The sequence below is a fragment of the Coregonus clupeaformis genome, chromosome 36 (genome assembly GCF_020615455.1).
Source record: "Coregonus clupeaformis isolate EN_2021a chromosome 36, ASM2061545v1, whole genome shotgun sequence".
NCBI classification, from domain to species: Eukaryota; Metazoa; Chordata; class Actinopteri; order Salmoniformes; family Salmonidae; genus Coregonus; species Coregonus clupeaformis.
In genome coordinates, this window is record NC_059227.1 from 39,247,446 (window position 1) to 39,268,886 (window position 21,441).

Sequence of the window (21,441 nt, forward strand, 5' to 3'; positions counted from 1 at the left end):
TGGTGTATTTACGGTCTGGTGTATTTACGGTCTGGTGTATTTACGGTCTGGTGTATTTACGGTCTGGTGTATTTACGGTCTGGTGTATTTACGGTCTGGTGTATTTACGGTCTGGTGTATTTACGGTCTGGTGTATTTACGGTCTGGTGTATTTACGGTCTGGTGTATTTACGGTCTGGTGTATTTACGGTCTGGTGTATTTACGGTCTGGGTGTATTTACGGTCTGGTGTATTTACGGTCTGGTGTATTTACGGTCTGGTGTATTTACGGTCTGGTGTATTTACGGTCTGGTGTATTTACGGTCTGGTGTATTTACGGTCTGGTGTATTTACGGTCTGGTGTATTTACGGTCTGGTGTATTTACGGTCTGGTGTATTTACGGTCTGGTGTATTTACGGTCTGGTGTATTTACGGTCTGGTGTATTTACGGTCTGGTGTATTTACGGTCTGGTGTATTTACGGTCTGGTGTATTTACGGTCTGGTGTATTTACGGTCTGGTGTATTTACGGTCTGGTGTATTTACGGTCTGGTGTATTTACGGTCTGGTGTATTTACGGTCTGGTGTATTTACGGTCTGGTGTATTTACGGTCTGCGTGTATTTACGGTCTGGTGTATTTACGGTCTGGTGTATTTACGGTCTGGTGTATTTACGGTCTGGTGTATTTACGGTCTGGTGTATTTACGGTCTGGTGTATTTACGGTCTGGTGTATTTACGGTCTGGTGTATTTACGGTCTGGTGTATTTACGGTCTGGTGTATTTACGGTCTGGTGTATTTACGGTCTGGTGTATTTACGGTCTGGTGTATTTACGGTCTGGTGTATTTACGGTCTGGTGTATTTACGGTCTGGTGTATTTACGGTCTGGTGTATTTACGGTCTGGTGTATTTACGGTCTGGTGTATTTACGGTCTGGTGTATTTACGGTCTGGTGTATTTACGGTCTGGTGTATTTACGGTCTGGTGTATTTACGGTCTGGTGTATTTACGGTCTGGTGTATTTACGGTCTGGTGTATTTACGGTCTGGTGTATTTACGGTCTGGTGTATTTACGGTCTGGTGTATTTACGGTCTGGTGTATTTACGGTCTGGTGTATTTACGGTCTGGTGTATTTACGGTCTGGTGTATTTACGGTCTGGTGTATTTACGGTCTGGTGTATTTACGGTCTGGTGTATTTACGGTCTGGTGTATTTACGGTCTGGTGTATTTACGGTCTGGTGTATTTACGGTCTGGTGTATTTACGGTCTGGTGTATTTACGGTCTGGTGTATTTACGGTCTGGTGTATTTACGGTCTGGTGTATTTACGGTCTGGTGTATTTACGGTCTGGTGTATTTACGGTCTGGTGTATTTACGGTCTGGTGTATTTACGGTCTGGTGTATTTACGGTCTGGTGTATTTACGGTCTGGTGTATTTACGGTCTGGTTTATTTACGGTCTGGTGTATTTACGGTCCTGGTGTATTTACGGTCTGGTGTATTTACGGTCTGGTGTATTTACGGTCTGGTGTATTTACGGTCTGGTGTATTTACGGTCTGGTGTATTTACGGTCTGGTGTATTTACGGTCTGGTGTATTTACGGTCTGGTGTATTTACGGTCTGGTGTATTTACGGTCTGGTGTATTTACGGTCTGGTGTATTTACGGTCTGGTGTATTTACGGTCTGGTGTATTTACGGTCTGGTGTATTTACGGTCTGGTGTATTTACGGTCTGGTGTATTTACGGTCTGGTGTATTTACGGTCTGGTGTATTTACGGTCTGGTGTATTTACGGTCTGGTGTATTTACGGTCTGGTGTATTTACGGTCTGGTGTATTTACGGTCTGGTGTATTTACTGGTGTATTTACGGTCTGGTGTATTTACGTCTGGTGTATTTACGGTCTGGTGTATTTACGGTCTGGTGTATTTACGGTCTGGTGTATTTACGGTCTGGTGTATTTACGGTCTGGTGTATTTACGGTCTGGTGTATTTACGGTCTGGTGTATTTACGGTCTGGTGTATTTACGGTCTGGTGTATTTACGGTCTGGTGTATTTACGGTCTGGTGTATTTACGGTCTGGTGTATTTACGGTCTGGTGTATTTACGGTCTGGTGTATTTACGGTCTGGTGTATTTACGGTCTGGTGTATTTACGGTCTGGTGTATTTACGGTCTGGTGTATTTACGGTCTGGTGTATTTACGGTCTGGTGTATTTACGGTCTGGTGTATTTACGGTCTGGTGTATTTACGGTCTGGTGTATTTACGGTCTGGTGTATTTACGGTCTGGTGTATTTACGGTCTGGTGTATTTACGGTCTGGTGTATTTACGGTCTGGTGTATTTACGGTCTGGTGTATTTACGGTCTGGTGTATTTACGGTCTGGTGTATTTACGGTCTGGTGTATTTACGGTCTGGTGTATTTACTCTCTCAGGACTCCAGACTTGTACAAGACATCTACCCTCCACTGGAGCTGTTTCAGTCTCTCAGAAGCTTCTGTCCATTTAGTCCTTTAATAACAACAACAACAACAACAACAGGTACCTAATAAAAATATCCCTTTAGTCAGCGGAGTTGGACGTTCTCTCTTTATCTTTCTTAGTGCTCATAGAAACGTCACTAAAGCTGTTCCCTCCCCTTTCTCTCTCTCTCTCTCTCTCTCTCTCTCTCTCTCTCTCTCTCTCTCTCTCTCTCTCTCTCGCTCTCTCTTTCCTCTCTCTCTCCATCTCTCCAACGCTCTCTGTCTCCCCATAGGTCAGTGAGATGTCTCGTCAATCCTCATTGGATGGTGATTAATTCCAGAGTTCAGAACCCACCCTCCACCCAGAGCAGCAGCTATTTGCGATAGCAACCCCGGGGGTCAGGGGTCAGGGTATTTCTCAGCCCATGTGGGTAGTGACCTGTGAAGCCCCTCCTCCCGACTGGCTGCCAGCCATTCCCAGCGTCCGAGAGTCAAAAAGGAGGTTGGCCTGCTGGCCTCCACTGAGCATGCCCAGACTGTCCGCCAGGGTTCCGCTGGGGGAAGAGCAGAGAAAAGGGTTCTGATTGGCTGCAGCGGCAGAAGCAGCCGCCATCTTGTCTGGGCTGGCTACGAGGCGGGGGGAGGGGGGGAAGGCGTAACCGTAGAGACCGTATGGGGGGGAGTGGAGGCGGAGACTTCCGTAACCCTGGTGAGCGGGGTTTTGTAGATAACCAATCTGAGAGGGAGGGAGGGACATAGAGCAGAATCCTTCACTGTCATAGGCTGATGGTCCTCGCGACGTAGAATGGGGGAAGGGCTCGGGGAGGTTACCGTAGCGATGTAGGGGTGTGTGAGGGTGTGTCGGCCGACTGCAGGTGTAGTCTGGGGGAGAGAGAGGCCACACCTGGAAGGGGGAGGAGCAAGGAGAAGAGGAGAGCAGGTGAGACGATCCTACGCCTCCACGGGGCCCTGGAGCTCCTGCAGAGAGACAGACACAGTAATATCACTAAACAAAATGAATCAGATACATTAACCTTTTATTAATTTAGCAGACGCTCTGAGGAAGAACAACTTCCTGTCAATAAAGGTAGATACAAGGACCACAAATCACATTCACAGTCAGTATAACTCAATACATCAGCAAAGTCAGTGGTAGTAAGAAAATACAATTACAACATAAAGACCAGTACAACAATGAGACCAGTACAATAATAAGACCAGTACAACAATAAGACCAGTACAAAAATAAGACCAGTACAACAATAAGACCAGTACAACAATAAGACCAGTACAACAATAAGACCAGTACAACAATAAGACCAGTACAACAGTGAGACCAGTACAACAATAAGACCAGTACAACAATGAGACCAGTACAACAGTGAGACCAGTACAACAGTAAGACCAGTACAACAGTAAGACCAGTACAACAATAAGACCAGTACAACATAAAGACCAGTACAACATTAAGACCAGTGCAACGTTAAGACCAGTTCAACATTAAGACCAGTACAACAATAAGACCAGTACAACAATAAGACCAGTACAACAGTGAGACCAGTACAACAATAAGACCAGTACAAAAATAAGACCAGTACAACAATGAGACCAGTACAACAGTAAGACCAGTACAACAGTAAGACCAGTACAACAGTGAGACCAGTACAACATAAAGACCAGTACAACAGTGAGACCAGTACAACATAAAGACCAGTACAACAGTGAGACCAGTAAAACAGTATGACCAGTACAACAGTAAGACCAGTACAACAGTCAGACCAGTACAACAGTGAGACCAGTAAAACAGTAAAACCAGTACAACAATGAGACCAGTACAACAGTAAGACCAGTACAACAATGAGACCAGTACAACAGTAAGACCAGTACAACAGTGAGACCAGTACAACAGTAAGACCAGTACAACAGTAAGACCAGTACAACAATAAGACCAGTACAACAGTAAGACCAGCAACAGTAAGACCAGTTCAACATTAAGACCAGTACAACAATAAGACCAGTACAACAATAAGACCAGTACAACAGTGAGACCAGTACAACAATAAGACCAGTACAAAAATAAGACCAGTACAACAATGAGACCAGTACAACAGTAAGACCAGTACAACAGTAAGACCAGTACAACAGTGAGACCAGTACAACATAAAGACCAGTACAACAGTGAGACCAGTACAACATAAAGACCAGTACAACAGTGAGACCAATAAAACAGTATGACCAGTACAACAGTAAGACCAGTAAAACAGTAAAACCAGTACAACAATGAGACCAGTACAACAGTAAGACCAGTACAACAATGAGACCAGTACAACAGTAAGACCAGTACAACAGTGAGACCAGTACAACAGTAAGACCAGTACAACAGTAAGACCAGTACAACAATAAGACCAGTACAACAGTAAGACCAGTACAACAGTAAGACCAGTTCAACATTAAGACCAGTACAACAATAAGACCAGTACAACAATAAGACCAGTACAACAGTGAGACCAGTACAACAATAAGACCAGTACAAAAATAAGACCAGTACAACAATGAGACCAGTACAACAGTAAGACCAGTACAACAGTAAGACCAGTACAACAGTGAGACCAGTACAACATAAAGACCAGTACAACAGTGAGACCAGTACAACATAAAGACCAGTACAACAGTGAGACCAATAAAACAGTATGACCAGTACAACAGTAAGACCAGTACAACAGTACATGACCAGTACAACAGTGAGAACCAGTAAAACAGTAAAACCAGTACAACAATGAGACCAGTACAACAGTAAGACCAGTACAACAATTAGACCAGTACAACAGTAAGACCAGTACAACTGTAAGACCAGTAAAACAGTATGACCAGTACAACAGTAAGACCAGTACAACAGTCAGACCAGTACAACAGTGAGACCAGTAAAACAGTAAGACGAGTACAACAGTAAGACCAGTACAACAGTCAGACCAGTACAACAGTGAGACCAGTAAAACAGTAAAACCAGTACAACAATGAGACCAGTACAACAGTAAGACCAGTACAACAATGAGACCAGTACAGCAATGAGACCGGTACAACAGTAAGACCAGTTCAACAAAAGACCAGTACAATAGTATGTCTAAAGAAAGACCATTACAACAGTGAGACCAGAAGAACAAGAAGACCAGTACAAAAGTTAGACCAGTACAACATGAAGACCAGTATAACAGTAAGACAACATTAAGACCAATACAACAATAAGACCAGTATAACAGTAAGACAACATTAAGACCAGTACAACAATAAGACCAGTACAACAATAAGACCAGTACAACAGTGAGACCAGTACAACAGTTAGACCAGTACAACGTTAAGACCAGTACAACAGTAAGACCAGTACAGTGGTAAATGAACATTAAGACCAGTACAACGATAGGATAACATTAAGATAAGTAAATGAGCAAGACCTTACTGTTGTACAAAAGTAAGACCAGTACACAAATTAGACCAGTACAACATTAAGACCAGTACAACAATAAGACCAGTACAAAAGTAAGACGAGTACAACAGTAAAACCAGTACAACAATAAGACCAGTACAACAGTAAGACCAGTACAACAGTAAAACCAGTACAACTGTGAAACCAGCGCAACAGTAAGACGAGTACAACAGTAAAACCAGTACAACTGTAAGACCAGTACAACAGTGAGACCAGTACAACAGTGAGACCAGTACAACAGTAAGACAAAAATTATGACCAATACAACAATAAGACCAGTACAACAGTAAGACCAGTACAACAGTAAGACCAGTACAACTGTAAGACCAGTACAACAGTGAGACCAGTACAACAGTAAGACAACATTATGACCAGTACAACAGTGAGACCAGAACAACAGTAAGATCAGTACAACAGTGAGACCAGTACAACAGTGAGACCAGTACAACAATGAGACCAGTACAACAATAAGACCAGTACAACAGTAAGACCAGTACAACAGTAAGACCAGTACAACAGTATAACCAGTATTACAGTAAGACCAGTACAACAGTATAACCAGTATTACAGTAAGACCAGTACAACAGTATAACCAGTACAACAGCAATTCCAGTACAACAGTAAGATCAGTACAAAAGTATAACAACATTATGACCAGTACAACATGAAAACCAGTATAACAGTAAGACAACATTAAGACCAGTACAACATTAAGACCAGTACAACAGTAAGACCAGTACAACAATAAGACCAGTACAACAGTAAGACCAGTACAAAAGTATAACAACATTATGACCAGTACAACATGAAAACCAGTATAACAGTAAGACAACATTAAGACCAGTACAACATTAAGACCAGTACAACAGTCAGACCAGTACAACAGTGAGACCAGTAAAACAGTAAGACGAGTACAACAGTAAGACCAGTACAACAGTCAGACCAGTACAACAGTGAGACCAGTAAAACAGTAAAACCAGTACAACAATGAGACCAGTACAACAGTAAGACCAGTACAACAATGAGACCAGTACAGCAATGAGACCGGTACAACAGTAAGACCAGTTCAACAAAAGACCAGTACAATAGTATGTCTAAAGAAAGACCATTACAACAGTGAGACCAGAAGAACAAGAAGACCAGTACAAAAGTTAGACCAGTACAACATGAAGACCAGTATAACAGTAAGACAACATTAAGACCAATACAACAATAAGACCAGTATAACAGTAAGACAACATTAAGACCAGTACAACAATAAGACCAGTACAACAATAAGACCAGTACAACAGTGAGACCAGTACAACAGTTAGACCAGTACAACGTTAAGACCAGTACAACAGTAAGACCAGTACAGTGGTAAATGAACATTAAGACCAGTACAACGATAGGATAACATTAAGATAAGTAAATGAGCAAGACCTTACTGTTGTACAAAAGTAAGACCAGTACACAAATTAGACCAGTACAACATTAAGACCAGTACAACAATAAGACCAGTACAAAAGTAAGACGAGTACAACAGTAAAACCAGTACAACAATAAGACCAGTACAACAGTAAGACCAGTACAACAGTAAAACCAGTACAACTGTGAAACCAGCGCAACAGTAAGACGAGTACAACAGTAAAACCAGTACAACTGTAAGACCAGTACAACAGTGAGACCAGTACAACAGTGAGACCAGTACAACAGTAAGACAAAATTATGACCAATACAACAATAAGACCAGTACAACAGTAAGACCAGTACAACAGTAAGACCAGTACAACTGTAAGACCAGTACAACAGTGAGACCAGTACAACAGTAAGACAACATTATGACCAGTACAACAGTGAGACCAGAACAACAGTAAGATCAGTACAACAGTGAGACCAGTACAACAGTGAGACCAGTACAACAATGAGACCAGTACAACAATAAGACCAGTACAACAGTAAGACCAGTACAACAGTAAGACCAGTACAACAGTATAACCAGTATTACAGTAAGACCAGTACAACAGTATAACCAGTATTACAGTAAGACCAGTACAACAGTATAACCAGTACAACAGCAATTCCAGTACAACAGTAAGATCAGTACAAAAGTATAACAACATTATGACCAGTACAACATGAAAACCAGTATAACAGTAAGACAACATTAAGACCAGTACAACATTAAGACCAGTACAACAGTAAGACCAGTACAACAATAAGACCAGTACAACAGTAAGACCAGTACAAAAGTATAACAACATTATGACCAGTACAACATGAAAACCAGTATAACAGTAAGACAACATTAAGACCAGTACAACATTAAGACCAGTACAACAGTAAGACCAGTACAACAATAAGACCAGTACAACAGTAAGACCAGTACAACAGTATAACAACATTAAGACCAGTACAACAGTAAAACCAGTACAACAGTAAGACCAGTACAACAGTAAGACCAGTACAACAGTAGGAGAACATTAAGACCAGTACAACAGTAAGACCAGTACAACAGTAGGAGAACATTAAGACCAGTACAACAGTAAAACCAGTACAACAGTAAGACCAGTACAACAGTAAGACCAGTACAACAGTAGGAGAACATTATGACCAGTACAACATGAAAACCAGTATAACAGTAAGACAACATTAAGACCAGTACAACAGTAAGACCAGTACAACAGTAAGACCAGTACAACAGTAAGACCAGTACAACAGTAGGAGAACATTAAGACCAGTACAACAGTAAGACCAGTATAATAGTGAGACCAGTACAACAGTGAGACCAGTACAACAGTGAGACCAGTACAACGTTAAGATCAGTACAACAGTAAGACCAGTACAACAGTAAGACCAGTACAACAGTAAGACCAGTATAACAGTGAGACCAGTACAACGTTAAGACCAGTACAACAGTAAGACCAGTACAACAATAAGACCAGTACAACAGTGAGTCCAGTACAACAATGACACCAGTACAACAGTAAGACCAGTACAACATTGAGAGCAGTACAACAAGAGTAAGACTACATTAAGACCATCACAACAGTAGGAGAACATTAAGACCAGTACAGCAATGACACCAGTACAACAATAAGACCAGTACAACAGTAGGAGAACATTAAGACCAGTACAACAGTAAGACCAGTACAACGTTAAGACCAGTACAACAGTAAGACCAGTACAACAGTGAGTCCAGTACAACAATGACACCAGTACAACAGTGACACCAATACAACAATGAGACCAGTACAACAATATGACCAGTACAACAGTGACACCAATACAACAATGAGACCAGTACAACAATAAGACCAGTACAACAATGAGACCAGTACAACAATAAGACCAGTACAACATTGAGTCCAGTACAACAATGACACCAGTACAACAGTAAGACCAGTACAACATTGAGAGCAGTACAACAAGAGTAAGACAACATTAAGACCATCACAACAGTAGGAGAACATTAAGACCAGTACAGCAATGACACCAGTACAACAATAAGACCAGTACAACAGTAGGAGAACATTAAGACCAGTACAACAGTAAGACCAGTACAACGTTAAGACCAGTACAACAGTAAGACCAGTACAACAGTGAGTCCAGTACAACAATGACACCAGTACAACAGTGACACCAATACAACAATGAGACCAGTACAACAATAAGACCAGTACAACATTGAGTCCAGTACAACAATGACACCAGTACAACAGTGACACCAATACAACAATGAGACCAGTACAACAATAAGACCAGTACAACATTGAGTCCAGTACAACAATGACACCAGTAAAACAGTGACACCAATACAACAATGAGACCAGTACAACAGTAAGTCCAGTACAACAATAAGACCAGTACAACAATAAGACCAGTACAACAGTGAGACCAGTACAACAGTAAGAACAGTACAACATTGATAGCAGTACAACAAGAGTAAGACAACATTAAGACCATCACAACAGTAGGATAACATTAAGACCAGTACAGCAATGAGACAAGTACAACAGTACGACCAGTACAACAATAAGACCAGTACAACAATAAGACCAGTACAACAGTAAGACCAGTACATTAAGACCAGTACAACAATAAGTCCGGTACAACAGTGAGACCAGTACAACAATAAGACCAGTACAACAATAAGATTAGTACAAAAATAAGACCAGTACTACAGTGAGACCAGTACAACAGTGAGACCAGTACAACAGTGAGACCAGTACAACAGTGATACCACTACAATATTAAGACCAGTACAACAGTGAGACCAGTACAACAGTGAGACCAGTACAACAGTGATACCAGTACAGCAGTGATACAAGTGCATCAATAAGACCAGTACAACAATAAGACCAGTACAACAGTGAGACCAGTACAACAGTGAGACCAGTACAACAGTGATACCAGTACAGCAGTGATACAAGTGCATCAATAAGACCAGTACAACAATAAGACCAGTACAACAGTAAGACAACATTATGACCAGTACAACAGTGAGACCAGAACAACAGTAAGACCAGTACTACAGTGAGACCAGTACAACAGTAAGACCAGTACAACAGTAAGACCAGTACAACAGTAAGACGAGTACAACAAAAAGACCAGTACAACAGTAAGACCAGTACATCAATAAGACCAGTACAACAACAATACCGGTAAAACAATAAGACCAGTACAACAATGAGACCAGTACAACAATAAGACCAGTACAACATTGAGTCCAGTACAACAATGACACCGGTACAACAGTGACACCAATACAACAATGAGACCAGTACAACAGTAAGTCCAGTACAACAATAAGACCAGTACAACAATAAGACCAGTACATTAGTGAGACCAGTACAACAGTAAGACCAGTACAACATTGAGAGCAGTACAACACGAGTAAGACAACATTAAGACCATCACAACAGTAGGAGAACATTAAGACCAGTACAGCAATGACACCAGTACAACAGTGACACCAGTACAACAATGAGACAAGTACAACAGTACGAACAGTACAACAATAAGACCAGTACAACAATAAGACCAGTACAACAGTAAGACAACTATAAGACCAGTACTACAGTGAGACCAGTACAACAGTGAGACCAGTACAACAGTGAGACCAGTACAATAGTAAGACAACTATAAGACCAGTACAACAGTGAGACCAGTACAACAGTGATACCACTACAACATTAAGACCAGTACAACAGTGAGACCAGTACAACAGTGATACCAGTACAACAGTGAGACCAGTACAACAGTGATACCAGTACAACAGTGATACAAGTACATCAATAAGACCAGTACAACAATAAGACCAGTACAACAGTGAGACAACATTATGACCAGTACAACAGTGAGACCAGTACAATAGTAAGACAACATTATGACCAGTACAACAGTGAGACCAGAACAACAGTGAGACCAGTACAACAGTAAGACAACAGTATGACCAGTACAACAGTGAGACCAGTACAACAGTAAGACAACATTATGACCAGTACTACAGTGAGACCAGTACAACAGTATGACCAGTACAACAGTAAGACCAGTACAACATTGAGAGCAGTACAACAAGAGTAAGACAACATTAAGACCATCACAACAGTAGGATAACATTAAGACCAGTACAGCAATGAGACAAGTACAACAGTACGACCAGTACAACAATAAGACCAGTACAACAATAAGACCAGTACAACAGTAAGACCAGTACATTAAGACCAGTACAACAATACGTCCAGTACAACAGTGAGACCAGTACAACAATAAGATTAGTACAAAAATAAGACCAGTACTACAGTGAGACCAGTACAACAGTGAGACCAGTACAACAGTGAGACCAGTACAACAGTGATACCACTACAACATTAAGACCAGTACAACAGTGAGACCAGTACAACAGTGAGACCAGTACAACAGTGATACCAGTACAGCAGTGATACAAGTGCATCAATAAGACCAGTACAACAATAAGACCAGTACAACAGTGAGACCAGTACAACAGTGAGACCAGTACAACAGTGATACCAGTACAGCAGTGATACAAGTGCATCAATAAGACCAGTACAACAATAAGACCAGTACAACAGTGAGACCAGTACTACAGTGAGACCAGTACAACAGTGAGACCAGTACAACAGTGATACCAGTACAGCAGTGATACAAGTGCATCAATAAGACCAGTACAACAATAAGACCAGTACAACAGTGAGACCAGTACAACAGTGAGACCAGTACAACAGTGATACCAGTACAGCAGTGATACAAGTGCATCAATAAGACCAGTACAACAATAAGACCAGTACAACAGTAAGACAACATTATGACCAGTACAACAGTGAGACCAGAACAACAGTAAGACCAGTACTACAGTGAGACCAGTACAACAGTAAGACCAGTACAACAGTAAGACCAGTCCAACAGTAAGACGAGTACAACAAAAAGACCAGTACAACAGTAAGACCAGTACATCAATAAGACCAGTACAACAACAATACCGGTAAAACAATAAGACCAGTACAACAATGAGACCAGTACAACAATAAGACCAGTACAACATTGAGTCCAGTACAACAATGACACCAGTACAACAGTGACACCAATACAACAATGAGACCAGTACAACAGTAAGTCCAGTACAACAATAAGACCAGTACAACAATAAGACCAGTACAACAGTGAGACCAGTACAACAGTAAGACCAGTACAACATTGAGAGCAGTACAACACGAGTAAGACAACATTAAGACCATCACAACAGTAGGAGAACATTAAGACCAGTACAGCAATGACACCAGTACAACAGTGACACCAGTACAACAATGAGACAAGTACAACAGTACGAACAGTACAACAATAAGACCAGTACAACAATAAGACCAGTACAACAGTAAGACAACTATAAGACCAGTACTACAGTGAGACCAGTACAACAGTGAGACCAGTACAACAGTGAGACCAGTACAATAGTAAGACAACTATAAGACCAGTACAACAGTGAGACCAGTACAACAGTGATACCACTACAACATTAAGACCAGTACAACAGTGAGACCAGTACAACAGTGATACCAGTACAACAGTGAGACCAGTACAACATTAAGACCAGTACAACAGTGAGACCAGTACAACAGTGATACCAGTACAACAGTGAGACCAGTACAACAGTGATACCAGTACAACAGTGATACAAGTACATCAATAAGACCAGTACAACAATAAGACCAGTACAACAGTGAGACAACATTATGACCAGTACAACAGTGAGACCAGTACAATAGTAAGACAACATTATGACCAGTACAACAGTGAGACCAGAACAACAGTGAGACCAGTACAACAGTAAGACAACAGTATGACCAGTACAACAGTGAGACCAGTACAACAGTAAGACAACATTATGACCAGTACTACAGTGAGACCAGTACAACAGTATGACCAGTACAACAGTAAGACCAGCACAACAGTATGTTTTTAGTTGTTGTTTTTTAAGTTTGGGTTGAGGATTCTTGTTTGAAGAGAGATTTCATAAATTTGAAGAAACTCTGTCTCACCTTGCTTAATTCCAGAGATGTCTTCAAATGTCAGGGATCTGAGAGACGGACGCCAGAACGCATATGACTCTACTAGAGCCTCCAGACCCATCCTGGAACACACAGTTATACTGTATATTATACACACAGTTATATATTGTATATTATACACACAGTTATATACTGTATATTATACACACAGTTATATATTGTATATTATACACACAGTAAAATACTGTATATTATACACACACAGTTATATACTGTATATTATACACACAGTTATATATTGTATATTATACACACAGTAAAATACTGTATATTATACACACACAGTTATATACTGTATATTATACACACAGTTATATATTGTATATTATACACACAGTTATATATTGTATATTATACACACAGTTATATATTGTATATTATACACACAGTAAAATACTGTATATTATACACACACAGTTATATATTGTATATTATACACACACCTGGAGGTGTGTTGGGTCATTGTCCTGTTGAAAAACAAATGATAGTCCAACTAAGCCCAAACCAGATGGGATGGCGTATCGCTGCAGAATGCTGTGGTAGACATGCTGGTTAAGTGTGCCTTGAATTCTAAATAAATCACAGACAGTGTCACCAGCAAAGCACCCCCACACCATAACACCTCCTCCTCCATGCTTTACGGTGGGAAATACACATGCAGAGATAATCCGTTCATCCACACTGCGTCTCAGAAAGACACAGCGGTTGGAACCAAAAATCTCACATTTTTACTCATCAGCCCAAAGGACAGATTTCCACCGGTCTAATGTCCATTGCTCGTGTTTCTTGGCCCAAGCAGGTCTCTTCTTCTTATTGGTGTCCTTTAGTAGTGATTTCTTTGCAGAAATTCAGCCATGAAGGCCTGATTCACACAGTCTCCTCTGAACAGTTGATGTTGAGATGTGTCTGTTACTTGAACTCTGTGAAGCATTTATTTGGGCTGCAATTTCTGAGGCTGGCAACTCTAATGAACGTATCCTCTGCAGCAGAGGTAACTCTGGGTCTTCCATTCCTGTGGCGGTCCTCATGAGAGCCAGTTTTATCATAGCGCTTGATGGTTTTTGCGAATGCACTTGAAGAAACTCTCAAAGTTCTTTCAATTTTCCGTATTGACTGACCTTCATGTCTTAAAGTAATGATGGACTGTCGTTTCGCTTTGCTTATTTGAGCTGTTCTTGCCATAATATGGACTTGGTCTTTTACCAAATAGGGCTATCTTCTGTATACCCCACCTACCTTGTCACAACACAACTGATTGGCTCAAACGCATTAAGATGGAAAGAAATCCCACAAATTAACTTTTAAGAAGGCACACCTGTTAATTGAAATTCATTCCAGGTGACTACCTCATGAAGCTGGTTGAGAAAATGCCAAGAGTGTGCAAAGCTGTCATCAAGGCAAAGGGTGACTATTTGAAGAATGTGCTGAACACTTTTTTGGTTACTACATGATTCCATATGTGTTATTTCATAGTTTTGATATCTTCACTATTATTCTACAATGTAGAAAATAGTACAAATAAAGAAAACCCCTGGAATGAGTAGGTGTGTCCAAACTTTTGACTGGTAGCGTATATATATACACACACACTTGTATGTTTATAATATACACTACATGACCAAAAATATGTGGACATTATTGAAATTATCATTCTAAAATCATGGGCATTAATATGGAGTTGGTCCCCCCTTTGTTGCTATAACAGCCTCCACTGTTCTGGGAAGGCTTACCACTAGATGTTGGAACATTGCTGTGGGGACTTGCTTCCATTCAGCCACAAGAGCATTAATGAGGTTGGGCACTGAAGTTGGTGTTCCAATTCATCCCAATGGTGTTCGATGGGATTGAGGTCAGGGCTCTGTGCAGGCAAGTAAAGTTCTTCCACACCGATCTCAACAAACCATTTCTGTATGGTCCTCGCTTTGTACATTGGGGCATTGCCATGCTGAAACAGGAAAGGGCCTTCCCCAAACTGTTACCACAAAGTTGGAAGCACACAATCATCTAGAATGTCATTGTATGCTGTAGCATTAAGATTTCCCTTCCCTGGAACTAAGGGGCCCAAACCATGAAAAACAGCCCCAGACCATTATTCTTCCTCCACCAAACTTCGGGCAGGTAGCGTTCTCCTGACAAATTTGACGAACTGACATTTAAGAAGGCACACCTGTTAATTGAAATGCATTCCAGGTGACTACCTCATGAAGCTAGTTGAGAGAATGCCAAGAGTGTGCAAAGCTGTCATTTTTACATTTTAGTCATTTAGAAGACGCTCTTATCCAGAGCGACTTACAGGAGCAATTAGGGTTAAGTGCCTTGCTCAAGGGCACATCGACAGATTTTTCACCTAGTCGGCTCGGGGATTAGAAGCAGCAACCTTTCGGTTACTGGCACAACGCTCTTAACCACTAAGCTACCTGCCGCCTGGAAACAGGAAAGGGTGTCATCAAGGCAAAGGGTGGCTATTTGAAGAATCTCAAATCTCAAATATATTTTGATTTGTTTAACACTTTTTTGGTTACTACATGATTCCATATGTGTTATTTCATAGTTTTGATGTCTTCACTATTATTCTACAATGTAGAAAATAGTACAAATTAAAGAAATAGTTTAAAATAAATAAAAAACCTTGAAAGAGTAGGTATTGTGAAACTTTTTACCGGTAGTGTAATTTAAAAAAAATTTGGTCATACAATATATATATATATATATATACAGTGGGGGGAAAAAGTATTTAGTCAGCCACCAATTGTGCAAGTTCTCCCACTTAAAAAGATGAGAGAGGCCTGTAATTTTCATCATAGGTACACGTCAACTATGACAGACAAAATGAGGAAAAAAATTCCAGAAAATCACATTGTAGGATTTTTTATGAATGTATTGGCATATGATGGTGGAAAATAAGTATTTGGTCAATAACAAAAGTTTCTCAATACTTTGTTATATACCCTTTGTTGGCAATGACACAGGTCAAACGTTTTCTGTAAGTCTTCACAAGGTTTTCACACACTGTTGCTGGTATTTTGGCCCATTCCTCCATGCAGATCTCCTCTAGAGCAGTGATGTTTTGGGGCTGTCGCTGGGCAACACAGACTTTCAACTCCCTCCAAAGATTTTCTATGGGGTTGAGATCTGGAGACTGGCTAGGCCACTCCAGGACCTTGAAATGCTTCTTACGAAGCCACTCCTTCGTTGCCCGGGCGGTGTGTTTGGGATCATTGTCATGCTGAAAGACCCAAACACGTTTCATCTTCAATGCCCTTGCTGATGGAAGGAGGGTTTCACTCAAAATCTCACGATACATGGCCCCATTCATTCTTTCCTTTACACGGATCAGTCGTCCTGGTCCCTTTGCAGAAAAACAGCCCCAAAGCATGATGTTTCCAACCCCATGCTTCACAGTAGGTATGGTGTTCTTTGGATGCAACTCAGCATTCTTTGTCCTCCAAACATGACGAGTTGAGTTTTTACCAAAAAGTTATAGTTTGGTTTCATCTGACCATATGACATTCTCCCAATCCTCTTCTGGATCATCCAAATGCACTTCAGATGGGCCTGGACATGTACTGGCTTAAGCAGGGGGACACGTCTCGCACTGCAGGATTTGAGTCCCTGGCGGCGTAGTGTGTTACTGATGGTAGGCTTTGTTACTTTGGTCCCAGCTCTCTGCAGGTCATTCACTAGGTCCCCCCGTGTGGTTCTGGGATTTTTGCTCACCGTTCTTGTGATCATTTTGACCCCACGGGGTGAGATCTTGCGTGGAGCCCCAGATCGAGGGAGATTATCAGTGGTCTTGTATGTCTTCCATTTCCTAATAATTGCTCCCACAGTTGATTTCTTCAAACCAAGCTGCTTACCTATTGCAGATTCAGTCTTCCCAGCCTGGTACAGGTCTACAATTTTGTTTTTGGTGTCCTTTGACAGCTCTTTGGTCTTGGCCATTGTGGAGTTTGGAGTGTGACTGTTTGAGGTTGTGGACAGGTGTCTTTTATACTGATAACAAGTTCAAACAGGTGCCATTAATACAGGTAACGAGTGGAGGACAGAGGAGCCTCTTAAAGAAGAAGTTACAGGTCTGTGAGAGCCAGAAATCTTGCTTGTTTGTAGGTGACCAAATACTTATTTTCCACCATAATTTGCAAATAAATTCATTAAAAATCCTACAATGGGATTTTCTGGATTTTTTTTTCTCAATTTGTCTGTCATAGTTGACGTGTACCTATGATGAAAATGACAGGCCTCTCTCATCTTTTTAAGTGGGAGAACTTGCACAATTGGTGGCTGACTAAATACTTTTTTCCCCCACTGTACAGTGGGGAGAACAAGTATTTGATACACTGCCGATTTTGCAGGTTTTCATACTTACAAAGCATGTAGAGGTCTGTAATTTTTATCATAGGTACACTTCAACTGTGAGAGACATAATCTAAAACAAAAATCCAGAAAATCACATTGTATGATTTTTAAGTAATTCATTTGCATTTTATTGCATGACATAAGTATTTGATCATCTACCAACCAGTAAGAATTCCGGCTCTCACAGACCTGTTAGTTTTTCTTTAAGAAGCCCTCCTGTTCTCCACACATTACCTGTATTAACTGCACCTGTTTGAACTCGTTACCTGTATTAAAGACATCTGTCCACACACTCAATCAAACAGACTCCAACCTCTCCACAATGGCCAAGACCAGAGAGCTGTGTAAGGACATCAGGGATAAAATTGTAGACCTGCACAAGGCTGGGATGGGCTACAGGACAATAGGCAAGCAGCTGTGAGAAGGCAACAACTGTTGGCGCAATTATTAGAAAATGGAAGAAGTTCAAGATGACGGTCAATCACCCTCGGTCTGGGGCTCCATGCAAGATCTCACCTCGTGGGGCATCAACTGATCATGAGGAAGGTGAGGGATCAGCCCAGAACTACACGGCAGGACCTGGTCAATGACCTGAAGAGAGCTGGGACCACAGTCTCAAAGAAAACCATTAGTAACACACTACGCCGTCATGGATTAAAATCCTGCAGCGCACCAAGGTCCCCCCTGCTCAAGCCAGCGCATGTCCAGGCCCGTCTGAAGTTTGCCAATGACCATCTGGATGATCCAGAGGAGGAATGGGAGAAGGTAATGTGGTCTGATGAGACAAACATAGAGCTTTTTGGTCTAAACTCCACTCGCCGTGTTTGGAGGAAGAAGAAGGATGAGTACAACCCCAAGAACACTATCCCAACCGTGAAGCATGGAGGTGGAAACATCATTATTTGGGGATGCTTTTCTGCAAAGGGGACAGGACGACTGCACCGTATTGAGGGGAGGATGGATGGGGCCATGTATCGCGAGATCTTGGCCAACAACCTCCTTCCCTCAGTAAGAGCATTGAAGATGGGTCGTGGCTGGGTCTTCCAGCATGACAACGACCCGAAACACACAGCCAGGGCAACTAAGGAGTGGCTCCGTAAGAAGCATCTCAAGGTCCTGGAGTGGCCTAGCCAGTCTCCAGACCTGAACCCAATAGAAAGTATTTGGAGGGAGCTGAAAGTCCGTATTGCCCAGCGACAGCCCCAAAACCTGAAGGATCTGGAGAAGGTCTGTATAGAGGAGTGGGCCAAAATCCCTGCTGCAGTGTGTGCAAACCTGGTCAAGACCTACAGGAAACGTATGATCTCTGTAATTGCAAACAAAGGTTTCTGTACCAAACGTTAAGTTCTGCTTTTCTGATGTATCAAATACTTATGTCATGCAATAAAATGCAAATTAATTACTTAAAAATCATACAATGTGATTTTCTGGATTTTTGTTTTAGATTCCGTCTCTCACAGTTGAAGTGTACCTATGATAAAAATGACAGACCTCTACATGCTTTGTAAATAGGAAAACCTGCAGAATCGGCAGTGGATCAAATACTTGTTCTCCCCGCTGTATATATGCAGTATATATATAAATATATATAATATAGTATTTGTGGTATTTATTTTAGACACTTATTTTGCTCATCTTCATCAATAATTGTCCATAATATATAATATATATAATATATATACACCCCAGGCTCAGTACTACCCAGTAATATGTAGAGGAACTCACCGGTTTCTGCCGGAGTCTCTGAAGCCTTTAGCAAATGGGTTCCTGTCGATCTTCAGCCTGGTGATCTGAACACAACAACAACAACAACAACAACAACATCAGACCATCAACACCCATGTTAGCATAATGTCATAATTACCATACAAGCAACACAACCTATTAGCATAATGTCATAATTACCATACAAGCAACACAACCTATTAGCATAATGTCATCATTACCATACAAGCAACACAACCTATTAGCATAATGTCATCATTACCATACAAGCAACACAACCATATTAGCATAATGTCGTAATTACCATACAAGCAACACAACCATATCAGCATAATGTCAGATTTATTATGCTAATAGGGGGGGCTGAATGAGCCAATTGGAAGCTGGGGCTGATTTAAGTGGCCATGATGGTATGAGGGCCAGATTGGGAATTTAGCCAGGACAGGGTTACCACCCCTACTCTTACAATAAGTGCCATGGGATTTTTAGTGACCACAGAGAGTATGTGTGTGGTCAGTAAGTAGTTAGTGAGCCATAAGACTACAGTACAGGGTGAGAAAGAATTGCCCAGGATTGCATATTGTCTGCCTTTTGGTATCTATTGTGTGTCACACTGCCATTGTCCAGGATATATGGAAATAAGCTTCAGAGCTTTGTTGTGTTAGCTTTGATGATATTATTAAATTGTATGTGGAGGCTTTTTGGTCTTAATTTAAGGTAAGGATTAGGCATTAGATTTAGCAGGTTAGGGTTAAGGTTAGGGTTGGGTTTAAAATCTGATTTTATGACTTTGTGGTTATGGCAGCTAGTACCCACTTTGCAGAGCTGACTCCAGAACAAAATTCATGGCAAAATGTGGAGACCAGTAGAGACCAGAAGAGACCAGTAGAGATCAGTAGAGACCAGTAAAGACCAGAATAGTCCAGTAGAGACCATTAGAGACCAGTAAATACCAGAATAGTCCAGTAGAGACCATTAGAGACGAGTAGAGACCAGTAGATTCAGTAGAGACCGAAATAGATCAGTAGAGACCAGAAGAGACCAGTAGAGACCACAATACACCACAAGAAACCAGTAGAGACCAGTAGAGACCTGTAGAGACCGGTAAAGACCATTAGACACCAGTAGAGACCAGTAGAGTCCAGAAGAGACCAGTAGAGACCAGTAGAGACCAGAATATATAAGTAGAGACCAGTAGAGTCCAGAAGAGTCCAGAAGAGACCATTAGAGACCATTATAGACCAGTAGAGACCAGTAGAGACATTAGAGACATTAGACACCATTATAGACCGGTAGAGACCAGTAGAGACCATTATAGACCAGTAGAGACCAGTAGAGACCAGTAGAGACCAGAAGAGACCAGAAGAGACCATTATAGAACATTATAGACCAGTAGAGACCAGTAGAGACCAGTAGAGGCCAGTAGAGACAGAAGAGACCATTATAGACCAGTAGAGACCAGAAGAGATAAGTAGAGACCAGTAGAGACCAGTAGAGACCAGACGAGACCAGTAGAGACCAGTAGATACAGGTAGAGACCAGAAGAGACAATTAGAGACCAGTAGAGACCATTATAGACCAGAAGAGATAAGTAGAGACCAGAAGAGACCAGTAAAGACCAGTAGAGACCAGAAGAGACCATTAGAGACCGGAAGAGACCAGTAGAGACCAGTAGAGACCGATAGAGACCGGTAGAGACCGGTAGAGACCATTAGAGACCGGTTGAGACCAGTAGAGACCAGTAGAGACCATTAGAGACCGAGAGAGACCAGTAGAGACCAGTAGATACAGGTAGAGACCAGAACAGACCAGTAGAGACCAGTAGAGATAATTAGAGACCGGTAGAGACCAGTAGAGACCAGAAGA

The 21,441-nt window shown here is 41.4% G+C and overlaps 1 protein-coding gene across 1 annotated transcript in view; it reads right to left on the reverse strand.

The window, feature by feature from the left end:
- Positions 1 to 2,337: 2,337 nt before the first annotated feature.
- tbx18 (T-box transcription factor 18) overlaps positions 2,338 to 21,441 on the reverse strand; it is a 29,250-nt gene continuing 10,146 nt past the window's right edge. Inside the window, exons 6-8 of the mRNA XM_041865421.2 lie at positions 19,576 to 19,640; positions 13,465 to 13,556; positions 2,338 to 3,423 (exon numbers count right to left, since the gene is read on the reverse strand). Coding sequence (XP_041721355.1) covers positions 2,864 to 3,423; positions 13,465 to 13,556; positions 19,576 to 19,640 — 717 coding nt within the window. The 3' untranslated portion in view covers positions 2,338 to 2,863. The remainder of the gene's footprint in view (positions 3,424 to 13,464; positions 13,557 to 19,575; positions 19,641 to 21,441) is intronic.